Source organism: Rutidosis leptorrhynchoides, chromosome 10, assembly GCF_046630445.1.
Source record: "Rutidosis leptorrhynchoides isolate AG116_Rl617_1_P2 chromosome 10, CSIRO_AGI_Rlap_v1, whole genome shotgun sequence".
NCBI classification, from domain to species: domain Eukaryota; kingdom Viridiplantae; phylum Streptophyta; class Magnoliopsida; order Asterales; family Asteraceae; genus Rutidosis; species Rutidosis leptorrhynchoides.
Window position 1 is genome coordinate 35,258,504 of NC_092342.1, and position 14,826 is coordinate 35,273,329.

General features: G+C 33.6%; 1 protein-coding gene across 1 annotated transcript; it reads right to left on the reverse strand.

Moving 5' to 3' along the window:
- Nucleotides 1–12,198: 12,198 nt before the first annotated feature.
- Nucleotides 12,199–14,355, reverse strand: LOC139870187 (uncharacterized). Its single transcript, XM_071858028.1, has 3 exons — nucleotides 14,166–14,355; nucleotides 13,918–14,089; nucleotides 12,199–13,664 (listed from the first exon to the last, which is right to left on the reverse strand). The coding sequence occupies exons 2-3, from the start codon at nucleotides 13,919–13,921 to the stop codon at nucleotides 12,199–12,201; spliced, it is 1,470 nt and encodes a 489-aa protein (XP_071714129.1). The 5' UTR covers nucleotides 13,922–14,089; nucleotides 14,166–14,355.
- Between the last annotated feature and the right edge of the window lie 471 nt (nucleotides 14,356–14,826).

A 14,826-nucleotide genomic window follows, 5' to 3' on the forward strand; every position in this document is an offset into this window, starting at 1 on the left:
AAAATCCGTGCAAGTCTTTTACTCACTTTTTAGTGGCACTTTTAAGTGTACTATGGCTTTAGTGGCACTTTTCAGGCTTTAGTGGCACTTTTTCTTCAATTCTTTAATCTTCGTGCTTCGTCTTCACATTTATTTATTTAAACAATTACAATGAAAATATAATACAATTACATATAAAAATCTATTATTTAGGAGGGATATTGCTATGAAATATATGTTCCTTTTTAGCCTTATCAGACATCCATAGTTAATACTCTCTCCAATTTACTGTGATTTATACTCTCATTGATATTTTAAAGCTTCATGCTTTTGTTTTCTCTTCCCGACTTTAAGTCAAGCTAAATATGGTCCAGAATTCGTAGATATGAATTTCGGAATGAACATGATTAATGTTCTAAGAAGGAAATTATAATGGCACAATCTTGATTTGTCAAATTACCAGAATATTCGAAAAAGAATGAATCATCAAGAAAATATTTTCTTGATATTTTTAGAGGTTAAATAGAATACCAGAGTCGTGTAACATGGCACATGATGACGGTATGGTCTGTGAATCATCACGTTCAATTTAGAAACTCAGCATGACTTACTGTAATATAATCACGTTGATCAAGTGTCATTATATTATACTAACTCATGCTTCAGTTCCCAAAACTACTTCAAAAATATTCTTATTTTAAACTCGAAGGTCTCTGAATTTAGAAATTAAAATAATTTCTTTTATGATGTAATGCAGATAGCGCGAAGAGGTAGATGATTTCGGATAAGAATAATTATGGAAATATCTTCAGAAATATAGATGATATTTATAGTGAAAGATACGATGATATCTTAGAATTTCTAATATCAGAGGATGCTGAAGGATATTGTCCGCAGGGGTTTGGAGTCAGGAGCAGGGTATTCGTTAATGACTTCAGCAGATACTGAATCACTTGGATTCTTTGAAGGCAAGTTTAATGTTTGTGATTTGTCCACAGCCTCCTTCATACTTTGCTCAATCCGTTTTCCAGTTCCAAACCTTCTCTCTTTCTGAGCTTTGCCAACCCACTATTCTTTATCATCAAACTTTTTACTGTTAAGATCGTTTACAGTTTTTGCTGCTTCATCAGCATTTTTCAAAATTTCAAGAACTAGTTCGCAGTTTAGGGTGTTTTTCAGAAACTTCACATTCAAAGTATGTAAGTCCAGAAGATAGACGTAATATATACACATATAACTGTTGGCGTAGACATGCTGTGGGATTTCAAAATACTGATTGCTAATTCCCGATGATTCGTATGGCAATTCTCGTTACACGATGCAGATGAGTAAATGATGGGGTTTTGATAAATATAATGATTTTTCAGAAAATCCTAGATCATTACGGTTGTTGATAAGTTTACTGCTAATGTGGTGGAATATAAACGATTCTCCGGTAACGATGATGAAAGGGAAACGTATATATCAAGGTTATAATAAGGCTGTTTCGACTGAAAAATCGAAGTTGACTTGCTGAAGCTGTGATAAAACTGGCTACTTTGGAATGGAATTGAAAAGTCATTTTAGCTAATAAATGCCAAAGGGTCTGACACGGATACGTGTCGAATGACGACTTTGGTTTCGAGAGCTTTTCAGGTACATAACTATGGGTAATATGTGGTTGGATCATCATCTCGATTGCTCATTATTTGAAGTGTCTTCAGGAATTTCGAAGGGTTTGAACACAGATTGTAATCGTTAATATACATATGATGTTCTAACACAGTTTTAAAGTCAAAGTATAACTTCGAAAAATGTAAGGATTTAAGAGTGATGATTTTGGTTATATCTCGAGTTGAATTCTGAGATTTCAAAATCATAATATGTAATTAGATTTTGAATGAGTATGGTTGTTTTGATTTCTATGAAAGAATGTCTACTGTTATGAAAATAGTGAGTATAGTTGATAATTGCTGAATTACTGAATCAGATTCGAAGAATATAACATATTAATTGTGAATTTATATATCTCTCGGGTATTACCTACCCGTTAAAAAAATTCACAATTAATATTTTGTACGAAAGAATTTTATTACAGTCTTTATGAAAATATATATGTGTATATTTTCTGCAGATGTAATACAGATTTGATGAGTTAATACCCAATTAAGCTCATTTGATCTTAGGCTGGAATTAGAAATGAGTAATCTCTAACATTAGAGGTTACATAATCTTCACAGATAATTTCACTAATGTGATCAATACTTCATTATTTATTCTTATATATATTTCCTTAGTGAATCATGTTGATGCTCATAGAACTCTTGCTAACTTCGCAAGGTACGAATGATGTTTTCTAGAAAGTTTCGAGTACATCGAATATAAAGGTGTAAAATCAAACATGTATTTGAATAATACACTTGGTTTATTATGAACTGAAATTCATTGAATTGAAACAGATTTGGTAATTAAGGATGGTTAAGTCATTAATCGAAGGATTATAGCATATTAGTAATATGAATTAACCGAGTAGTATCTACCCTTATTTAATTCATACATAATAGCTTAGTACGAAAAGATTTATTTTGATCTCAAAATTTATATATACATATAATTTCTTCAGAGGAAATGAGTTAATACTTCATAACTCGTTGATACAATATACACGTTATTGATTCGTAATGATGTCCACGGTGATCCTTGAACTGGAGGAGCTTGTGATGTTATAGGTGCTGCTGATTCTGACGTTATTGACGGCACTGACTGTGCTGGTGATGCTATGGTACTGTTGATGTTGTTGATAAAACAAGTCTAGCTTGTAAATCACGCATCATTCTTGTCAGGGTTTCTTTTATCATTTTGGTCCACTCATCTGATTTATGGTTAGGTCTAGAATAAGTAATCTCTAAGACTTCGGAGATTACATAATCGCCGCGGAATGTTTCTTCAATTAAGTTATGAATCAATACTTCATCATTCATTGTTGTTGGTACTTTATGGTGTGTATGACGTTGAGGTTAGTGGGGTAGTTTATGATGTTGAAGCATGGGATGTAGATGTTGTTGTTGATGGTGGTGATGGTACTGTAAGTGTTGTTGATGGTGGTACTGGTTATGCTGCTGGTGCTGCTGCTGGTGTTTGTAACCTTTGCACCATATTCTCCAAAGCCACTACCCGAGCGCGAAGCTCGTTAACTTCTTCTATTACGCCGGGATGATTGTCGGTTCAGACAAGAGGATAAATAAGATCTAGAATTTGATATAGTATATAATCGTGACGAGATACTCTGGAAATGAGAGAGAAAATGGTGTTTCAGACAGGTTCGCCGGTAAGTGCTTCAGGTTCTTCGCCAAGAGGGCAATGTGGTTGATGAAAAGGATCGCCTTCTTCTTGTCTCCAATGATTAAGGAGACTACGAACCCATCCCCAATTCATCCAGAATAGATGATGGCTGATTGGTTGATCCATTCCAGTCACACTGCTTTCGGAGCTTGAGTGGGATTCCATTTCAGAATCCGAGGGACTTGAATTAATGACGAATTCCATTTCGTACGATTGAATAAAGGATTTTTCGATATGAAATGATTTTTTAGCTATCGGGTGGTATTCTAATTACATAGAATATCTATATATATAGAGCAAAAGATTTCGTAGATTACGGAGGATTTTACGGAATATGTCAGGCAAAGTTTACAGTAACAGATACGCTAAGATATGAATTAGCAGATACGCTAAGATATGAATTTTGTCTATACACTATTCATGCAATCAATGCAATAAGGTGTGTCTAGACTAAGAATGATAAGCAGGTAATTTCCGACAAAAATGATAAGCAAAACTTTTGACATGCAGACACGGTCGAAGTCCAGACTCACTAATGTATCCTAACGACTATCAGTTAGACACACTAATGCATACCTGGTTCGCTAAGACCACCGCTCTGATACCACATGAGACGACCCGTCCTAATCCATAAGGACGAATACAATAACATATGATTACATTGCGAGGTATTTAACCTCTAAATGATACATTTTACAAATATTGCATTCGTTTTTAGAAAACAAACTTTCATTACAACGAAAGTTGACAGGCATGCATACTATTTCATAATATATCCAAACTATGAATGACTTATTATTAATCTTGATGAACTCAATGACTTGAATGCAACGTCTTTTGAAATATGCCATGAATGACTCCAAGTAATATCTTTAAAATGAGCAAATGCACAGCGGGAGATTTCTTTAATACCTGAGAATAAACATGCTTTAAAGTGTCAATCAAAAAGGTTGGTGAGTTCATTAGTTTATCATAATCATTCATTTCCATCATTTTAATAGACCACAAGAATTTCATTTCCATTTCTCATAAATAGCATGCATGCAAAAATCATTCATATGGATTGAACACCTGGTAACCGACATTAACAAAAGTTGTAGACATTAACAAAAGCAGCCTCAATTATGTAAACATTACGCGTTTCGCGTAAAGTTTACAAATTCTGCGTAATGTTTTGAAACATTACACGTTTCGCGTAGATGAGTACGCGATCCGCTTATGGTGTCTTCAAAAAAGTTGTAGATTTTTGAGTTACGGTCGTTTGGACACTGGAATCACCCTTTTTCGAGTCAGTATGATTTAGTTATGATTTTTCTCGTGCAAGTGCGCAGGTTTAGTGATTTCCATCATTTTAACTTGCAATCTTGAGATGAAATGTTATAGTCTTTTGGTGCTCATTAAAAATCTTTATTTTATCTTTATTTTTATTTTCATATCATTGAAAATCCATAAAAACATTTTATAATCAAATTCTATTATATCGAAAAAAAATGTTTTCGTACGTTTGAAACTAAATCAAATAATACTATAAGGTTTAGTTTTCCAAAACTACTTATATTCAAAATCATTTTATTCAAAGGTTTAAATAATAGAAATTGTTATATCATAAAACATTTTCATTTCATAAAGTAAAATCATATAATATATAAGTCATAATGGTTTCCAGTTTTTACTTACAGTTTATTCGTGAATCGTATGGTTAAGTCCAATGGACAATTAAACGTATGAAATCGTTTTAAATGAACATATCCATTTGCTTATTTTATCGACATCCATTTACATTTCATGTTCTTACTATTAATTTTATGAAAGTTAAATAATTAACTTATCAAGAGTCACGAGAAAGTTATTGTAAAGCATGCATTGAAAATTAAGCAGGAATCTCTACTAACTTTTGTCCAGTTACCGTTAATTGACACTTTTGTTCTTACTTGTAAATCACTTTACCAATCATTCCGAATACCGTTAAAAAGGAAAGGTTTCCTAAATCAAAGTGGACCTTTCAACAGAGACTCGTAATCATACAATGTATCTGATAAATCAATCATTTGATATTATCTTTTAATTCCGTTGAAAAATATCTTGAAATAATTACGTTCATGTAAAATATTATTCATCTAATACCTTGTTAACGTTCTCAAGTCATATAATAGATTTCGTAACTTATTTTCATATTAATCAAACCGTTTAATGTTTCATTAATATTTCTCAATTTAATAATCACACATATATATATATGTTCATTTATATCTATTTACACATAATTGTTCGTGAATCGTCGAGAGCAGTCGAAAGGTAAATGAATACATGAACATAGTTCAAAGTTTTTTTTTTTTTTTGAGATTTCAACATTACAGCCTTTGCTTATCGTGTCGGAAACATATAAAGATCAAGTTTAAATTTGTTCGAAAATTTCCGGGTTGTCACACAAAATTTAACAAGATTAAATTTTCACTTATTTAATGAAACATGCACACGATTAATCTTTCCCAATGATCCAGTTACACCATAATAATTGTCATGAATATTAAATCATAAGATGAGTTAACGATATACCTTTCTTGGAGAATTGATGAGACGGAGAGAAACTTACGATCAAAAGTATGACCGTCTCTTTGGATAGTCGTATTTATGATTTACGCGTTTTAACTTCTTTTGTAATTTTCTTTTTCAAAGTCGTATTTCTCAAATACTTTAGGGGTATATTATGTAACTTATAATTAATAATTTCTATCATATCGTTTTCATGTGAATAGTAAATTAATTAATTTCGTTTCATTTACTATTCATATGAATAGTAAATGAATTAATTTCGATTTACTATTTTGTTACTTGAGTAATATATATACATCATATATATATATTTTATTTGACGTCTCGGTGTAATATGTGTGTGACCCCGAAGGCTCAAATGAAGTTGGCCATATAGTTATATGTTGTACCTGGCACCCTACAGTTATAACTTTTTTTTTTTTTGTATATATTTGTCAGATCTTACACAGTTTAGTATTGTGGAGTAGCAAACTGAATGTTTGTAAATATGAATTTATCAGGTTAGTTCCATTAAAAGGCTAAAACGGGAACTTGATGTGACTACCCTCACGTTTTTTCCAAAACTATCACCTTTTAGAATGAAGACGTGGTGGACACTATATCATGATTCTTGTGTTTATGAAACAATGTGTTGCCTTTTGTATTATGAGTTAATAACTTAATATGAAAATATCTTTATCCAACAAACTTGCAGGTAATTGCTACGCCTACATCAGCAGATGAGGTGGAGGACATCACTCAATGTTTTGACATGATGGACATAAATAAGCACGGAAGATAAATGACCATGTGTAGTTCTTTTTTCCGTTTACTTTCATACAGTTAGCAATAAAAACTAATGCTTCTCTTTTAAATTTATCATGGGCTGGTGCTCTTTTATGAAATATTTGTCACCATTGAAGGCTCAAATAAAACAGGACTCCTAAGTGCACGTGGTCGTTCGGACTTCGTGGAACCTTACGCTCAACGGTATCACATTATTGGTTTAGGAATTCTTGCAATTGTGGTATTTGTTCTATGAAATGTGGCTTCAAAATTTGCTAACGGGTACTAATTTACATTCAATGATGACATTAGTTAGTATGACTCATATAACACTCTTTTCATATTTATTATAGGTTCAGTACGAGAATTGTGTAAATTGGTCCAGATGTGCCAAATCAACCTAGCTATTAAAAATACAGTATAACCTCAATAAATTAAGAATGTTGGGACCGAGATATTTTATTAATTTAAAAAACTGGCTTATATTTGTGATTAAGTCTCAGATTAATGCATCGACATTCGAAATTACCATTGTCCGTTCACTTTTCCTATTTGAATAAAACAAAAACAAGGACCTTCAAAATTCCCATGTATGTACATTCACGCATTAATGAACTTGTCAAGTTCAATGTACATTGGGATTTCAAAAAAAAAAAAAAAATAGGATTATTAATTTATAGTTTCGCTGGGATCAATATATTTACATTGGAATTTCAAAAAAAAATATTATCTTATTATTTTATTGATTGGGATCCAATTTTATACTGGTCTCAAGTTGGGACCGAACAAATTATTAATTTTATCGAAGTTATTAATTTATCGAGTATTAAATTACAGATGTTCTACTGTAATGTTTACTTCAAGGTCTTCAACCACTTTAAGTTCTCCTAGGTAAAGATAGTTTCTTATTATAGTGTCACATGGAACTAATTCTATTTGTTTGCGTTTTTGAAGGAAAGTGGCAATTCTCGGCCATTAATCATAGATATAGATGAACGAGTCACCTACATAGTTGTTGGGGCAGAGGAGAACATGGAAGTGTATATAAGATGAACTGTGAAGAACCATATATGACACTTCCTGTAAATTATAGTTCATATCCCATCTAACATCTCATACGTAAGTTGACACCACAATGTTGACACATATATGCAGTGTGCGGTAGACCTGGCAAACGGGTTAGGTTGGGTAGGTTTGGGTAACGGGTCAAAACGGTTAAAATTTTAAACGGGTCCGATTGGGTCAGGTTGGGTAATGGGTTGAAACATGTCATGGGTCAAATGGGTCAAACGGGTCATATACTTTTACATTGGATTTTTTACATTTATTATATTATTTTAGTTTTTTTTATTTTTTTATTTTTTTGGTAATGGGATCACCCGGTAAATTATATTGATAATATAAAAAGATACAATAAGTAAAAAATGGCTATAGGACATACCCTATAACCTCTCAAACAATCACGCTAAGCAAATAAAATGACAATGTGTAACGACCCTGGTTTTTCCAACGTTATTTATTAATAATTATTATTATTAATACGCTTGATTAAACGAATGTATGTTATTACATTTACATGTTGCCTTAATTGCCCGTACTTGAACTTTAAATGCCCGAAACGTCTTTGTGACACCCGGAACTTGCACGAATAATATTTTCAAGTATTATTTACATTCATGATTAATTTTATTAATCATTTTAATTAACTAAGACTATTAGTTAATTACTTGGGCATTTAGTGGACTTACTTGTTACTTGCATACAACTTGGGCTTTATACATGTACATGGACTTATGAGAGCCCACCCTACTTATTAGTTGGACTTAATTAGCCCATTAAGACTTGCAAGTATCAAACTTAAGTGTAACTAGTTAGTTACATCCATTTAGAATCTTGTTACTTGCTATCCCCATGAAAACCACCCTTTTAACCAACTTTTGAAGGCTTTACTTGCAATTACATGATGAACTTTCCCTCTCCCCCTCCTTGGCTCCAAACCAACGGCCAAGCTCCTCTTTAGGAGTGTTTTTGTTTCAATTTTGCATTACTACACTTATTAGAATCCTCTCTCAAAAACACACACACAAAACTCTTCAAACTTACAACTTACTTTCTCTCTTTTTTTTTCTCTCTTTACTTGTAAGTATTATCAACAACTTCTTCTTCTTTTCTTTTTGTTTAAAACCAAAATCTACATTCATCATCATCATTCTTTTGTTTACTTGCTACTAGTCTTTGATTACTTGTTTGTTATTTGTTACTTACTTTCTAGCTTTCAAGAACAAACTTACTAGTTTGAATTCTTCATCTTTATCTTGTTATAACAAGAACATTCAAAGAACATAATCTATCTAATTATGTTCTACATATTTTGTTTCAAAAGATTAAAGTTCATAGTTGTATAAACTCATTACTTGTAGTTCTTGAAGTAACTTTGAAGTTACTTCACTTAAAGATCAACTTTGGTTGAATCTTTAAAAGTATGAGCAACTATGAATCATTTTCTTGTTTACTTAAGTTACTACTCCATTTATGCACTTTATTTACATATTGTTAGTTTATTTGGTCAAGTACTACAAGTTAGACTTGATCTCATAATCTTCTTGAACTTAAAAGTTAACTTATGAGTTTCAAGAACATAGAAGTGTAACTTACAAGTTACAACTTCAAATACCTTTGAAAGATCTAAGTTATCTAGCTTATGGTCTTCTTAAATTGTCATAAACAAAAGCTATAAAGCTTACATACACTTTACTAGTTGTTGATTTAAGTTTATAACTTGTTTTTACTTCTAAAGTTCATGTAAGTGTTGAAACTAAGCCTTGATGTAACCTTGGTTCATCAAACACTTACAACACTTGCACTTGAGTTATGATGGACAAACCTTGGTCAAAATGATGTTAACACATCAACGAGTTGTACACTTGAAGCTATACGCATCAAGAATGAGAACCGTGATGAACATCAAGCACCGAGACAACCGGAACTCTCCAAAACCCACTGTTCTGTCCAAAACCTACTGACCTGATGCTTCTGGAACAGACCAGTAGACCTGGGCTGTTCTAACCTTGATTTTTAGATAGAACTTTTCGAGTAGATAACTTTTCATATAGGACTCGTCTTAATCCGAGTTACGGTTTAGGATTTATGGCCCTCCGATCGTTACCATGTCCTTTAACGTTGTGCAGAAATTTCTGACCTACTCGCACTTAGACCGTCGCCACGGTCAAACCAAGACGAGTTTGCTTCTGTAAATTTTACCACACTTAAGAGACTCATAGACGGAGCCATGACCACTGGTCTCACCTTAATTCAGTAAGGGTAGAGGCTGTGGTGACTGACCGAAGTCAGCCTTTGTTTTAAACGACTTTCATAAACGAGTCTTACTTGTTACCTTTTGTTTAATGATGATTGATGATGACCCTTATGACCTTAATTACGTACTTGTAAACCTTTTGAGACGACTTATTGACTTAGTGCTATTTGACTTAGGTTGAGGACGTTTGGACCGTTACTTGCACACCACTTTCCGACTACTACCTTACCATTACTACTAATCATTGTGAGTTATAGCATTCCCTTTTTACTTTAACTTATTTTGGGAACTGAGAATGCATGCGAATTTTATGTTTTACATACTAGGCACGAGTACTTAAACTTTATATATGTGTGGGTTATATAACGGCAGAAACATTCCCTTTAGCTCGGTAACGTTTAATCATTGGTTTTTGAACCGTGAACGCGAATCTTAGATATGGATCCATAGGGTTTGACATCCCCACTCGGGCTAGTAGCGCTAGCATTTAACGAGTGTTTAATACTTCGAAGTTATACGCACTTGCCAAGTGCACTTTAAGGGGGTACATTAAACGTTAAGTTAGTTACCGGGTGCCCACGGTTAAGCATATACTTTTACATACTTTTGAAACGCTCGTTGTAGCACTGAAATCTCGTGGCCTACTTACATTACTGTTATACTTAAACTATAGCTCACCAACCTTTGTGTTGACCTTTTTAAGCATGTATTTTCTCAGGTGCTTGAAGTCGCTTCCGCTATCTTACTAGTCGTGCTGTAGAACCCGCTGCCTAGAGTTGTTATCGCATGACTACTTATGTTGCATTCAAACTTTTTACTTATGAACTTATGTTATGTAACGAGCATTATGGTCACGTACACTTATTTAATGCTTCTACTTAGTGAAGCATACTTTTGATTTGTAAAACAATTGACGTATGTTATGACGTCACTTTTATTAATGAATGCAAACTCTGTTTTTAAAACGCATATAGTACTTAACCTTGTAATGATCCTGTTGATGATGGTCCGTACATGATGATTTAGTACGGGGCGTCACACAATGCCACCTTGAGCAAATAGCTCACAAACTAACATGAAAGATGACATAAGAAATCTTCCAATCCGATTTTAGACGAAGAACTTGAGGCGAGCTTCTCCATCTAAAACTCATTAGCTTCAATCTGACCGACACCGTAGAGTAGATAACATCATACACTTGCCTACATGATCTCTTTCGCTTTTTAAAAAACCTGTTATTCCTCTCGTGCCATATGAAGTACACCAAAGCCGAAAATAACAGCTTGACAACCGTAATGCGTGATATATTCCTAGAAGCAAAAGGGCTAATCATAACCGAAAAATCTCTCCATCCATCACTAAAGATAGGAAAATCCATATGATTCTTTACCATATCCCACACTTGCTTAGAAAAAACGCACGTAAAGAATAAATTTTAGTTATTATTATTTATTATTTATATATATTTTATACATAAAAACGTATAAATATACATAATAAATGATGTAACCATGAATACTTTCATAAATGGAACTTGTTATAGTTGACCCATTTGACCAATTTGACCTGTCAGTCTTTATTGAGCTTTAAGATTTCATACCCATTTGACCCTTTTTTTATATTTTGTATATGACCCAAAATGTTAAAGAGAAACTCATTGAAACTTTTTTTTTTTTTTTTTTTTTTTTTGGGTTTTGATTTACATTGTCGGGCTTAATTTTTCTCAAGACCCAATTGACCTGAAATCTTGACCTAATTGACCAAAATTTGAGAATATGGGTCACAATGGCCAGTATAAGTGTGCCTATATTTAATATTAACATTTTGTTAATCATTTTGAATAACATATACTAAATGAACATATTAGTTTTATCCTAACCCTTAAATTAATGATATGGTTTCATTTAGGTCCCCAGGATTAATTGTCGTTAACTCAATCCGTTAACTGTGGACTTAAATGAAACCATATCATAACTTTAAGGGTTAGATGAAACAAAAATACTTTAGGGACAAAGATGAAAAAAAATAAAATTTAGAGACCAAGGGCGTAATTAAGTCATAACATACACACGTAGGGATAAACAATTCATAAACTTCACACAACACCAGAATAACATTCACACGTAGGGATAAGCAATTCATAAATTAACTCCACACCACACAATTAACATCCATCAATCGTTATGAAGCAAACAAGCTAGGTTGCTTGTTCGTTTCCAATTAACTTTCCAGTTGATTTCCCGCCTTTCATCACCTTTTTACCTTTAATTTGTTTGTGCCAGTTGATGGGGATCGGGCTCGGCTGATCCTTCCTTTTTAGGCTTCCAATAAAAATATGCCTTGTTGATTTTTACATCATCACATTTTTCTGCCATGACGTTGTACAATTTGATAAGTAGGGTGGGGTACTTTTTACGTACCTCCCCCGCAGACTCTATAGTATGTCTAGTGTGAGAAACACTATTTCTAACGTCTATTACCAAGCTGGTAGCCGGCGCATCAACAAAACCTTTCAATTTTTCCCATTCTTTCAATTTAGTATTTGAAAGGGAAGCAACATCAACGTTCTCTAACTTCTCAATCACTTTCGATAACACCTCAGTCACTTTCATTTTCCGTAACGCGTTAATCATTTTCTGTTTCGATGATTCCGAATCATCAGTCACTTTCAGTAACTCCTTAGTCACTTTCGATGACTCATTAATCATTTCCGATAACACCTTAATCATTTCCGCTTTCAATGATTCCTCAGTCACTTCCGAATAATTAGTAACTTTCAGTAACTCCTTACTCACTTTCGATGACTCCTTAATCATTTCCGATAAAACCTTATTCAGTTTCGCTTTCAATGATTCCTCATTCACTTTCGAGGATTCCACATCATCAGTCACTTTCGTTAACTCCTTAATCACTTTCGATGAGTCATCAATCATTTCCGATAACATCTCAATCATTTTCGATAACACCGTAATTACTTTCAATAACACATCAGTCGCTTCAAATTCTTTCATAGTCACTTCCGATGACTTATCAGTCACTAACTCCTCAGAGCCTAACTCCGGTGACTCCTCAGAGTCAAACCCCGGTAACTCAGACAAGTACTCAAACTCGTCAGTCACTATCGACAACTCCTCAGTCACTAACTCCTTAGTCACTTCCCCTAACTCCTCAATCACTTTCGACGACACATCAGTCATTTTCTGCAACTCGTTAATCACTTTCGATAACACGCCAGTCACGTCCACCTCAGGCACTTTCACCTCAGTCACTTTCCGTAACTCCTTAAGCACTTTACGTAATTCCTCAATGACTTTGGATAACACCTCACTCACTTTCACCTTAGTCTCTTCCGATAACACCTCAGTCTCTTCCGGTAACACCTCAGTCTCTTTTGATAACAACACCTCAGTCTCTTTCGGTGTCTTCTTAATCATTTTCGATAACTTCTGAAACACTCCCTTTAACACCCCAATTGCTTTCCCCTTAGTCACTTTCGATAATTCCTTAGTCACTTTCAATAACACCTCAGTCACTTTCGATGACTCCTCATTCATTTCCGATAACACCTTAATCACTTTTGGTAACACCTCAGTTGGTTTCAATAACACCTCAGTCACTATCGGTGCCTCCTTAATCACTCTCGACGCTTCCTCAATGATCACTTTCGATATCACCTCAGGCCCAAGTTTGCGTGCCAATTTATCTTCCATTTCCTCGTTTACTTTATCACCTAGGTAATGACGAGATTCGTTAAAAAAAACGGTGGCCTCAAGTTGATTAAAACGGAATGAGTGCGCTTCCACCTGTTCAACTGTTTTTCTAATAAGGAGTAACAAACAAAAGCGTATGTAAATTAGTTACAATTAATTAATGATCAATGTCCAATAATTCCAAATTATATTCACATTGAGAGTAGCTAGTTACGACATTAATTATTAATAATTAATAATAATATAATAATAAAACTATACAAGACATCATACCCATTGGAAGGAACAAGGACGTTAAAGATGAGATCGTGTGCTTCCGGGTACTTTTTGGATTCTTCTATGTCTTTTTCAGAACATACGCGGTCACCAAGTTCAACTCCAGTGAGAGCGAAGAAACACACCTTCCCTAAAGCAACTAATTCGCCCTCGAACGATTCTTCCGAATCTATATGTTAATTATATTATGATTCAGTCTGTTATCTAGCTTTAAAAAAAATAAAAAAAAAAAAAAAATGACTTACATTCATCTGAGTTATACGATAGGTCTTCAACCTTTGCAATGTAAGTGAAATTCGTATCCGAACCGACTTTGCATATCTTGACACTCTTTTCTGTTAAATTTTTGTGATTCCTTTTACGCTCATACTGATGCTTATGCAAAGCCAGGAATCCTTCAACAATGTCCCTAAATTAATTAAGGAGTTTTTAAAAGGATTTGTAAAATGGGTAAAAACTACTGTATTATTTATGTAAAAATAGTTAAGAATAAGAATAAGAATTCGGAATTAGTCAAGAAATTAACAGATATGATGTATTATTACTAACCTGACAAACTTTTCCTTCAACTCATCAGGTTTCATAAGCTCTGGGTCGTTTAGAAACTCACTTAAGGTACGGAAAAAATCTTCGGATCCATAACGATAGTAGTACTCGTCATCGGATTGATGTGTAATTAAAATGTTGGGATGATTATGGTGATTTTTGTAACCCTCCAATTTAACTCTCTCATCAACAGTTTCTTCTTGACCTTTTACAATCCATGTCATTTCTATTATCGTACCAAGGACGGTTTCTTTCTTAGATATACTCTTAGAATCGGCATCTAAGTTACAGCGGTCCTCCTCATTACGCTTAACTTTGGCCAAATATGTACCAAGATTAGAAACTTGGGGAACGGTATTA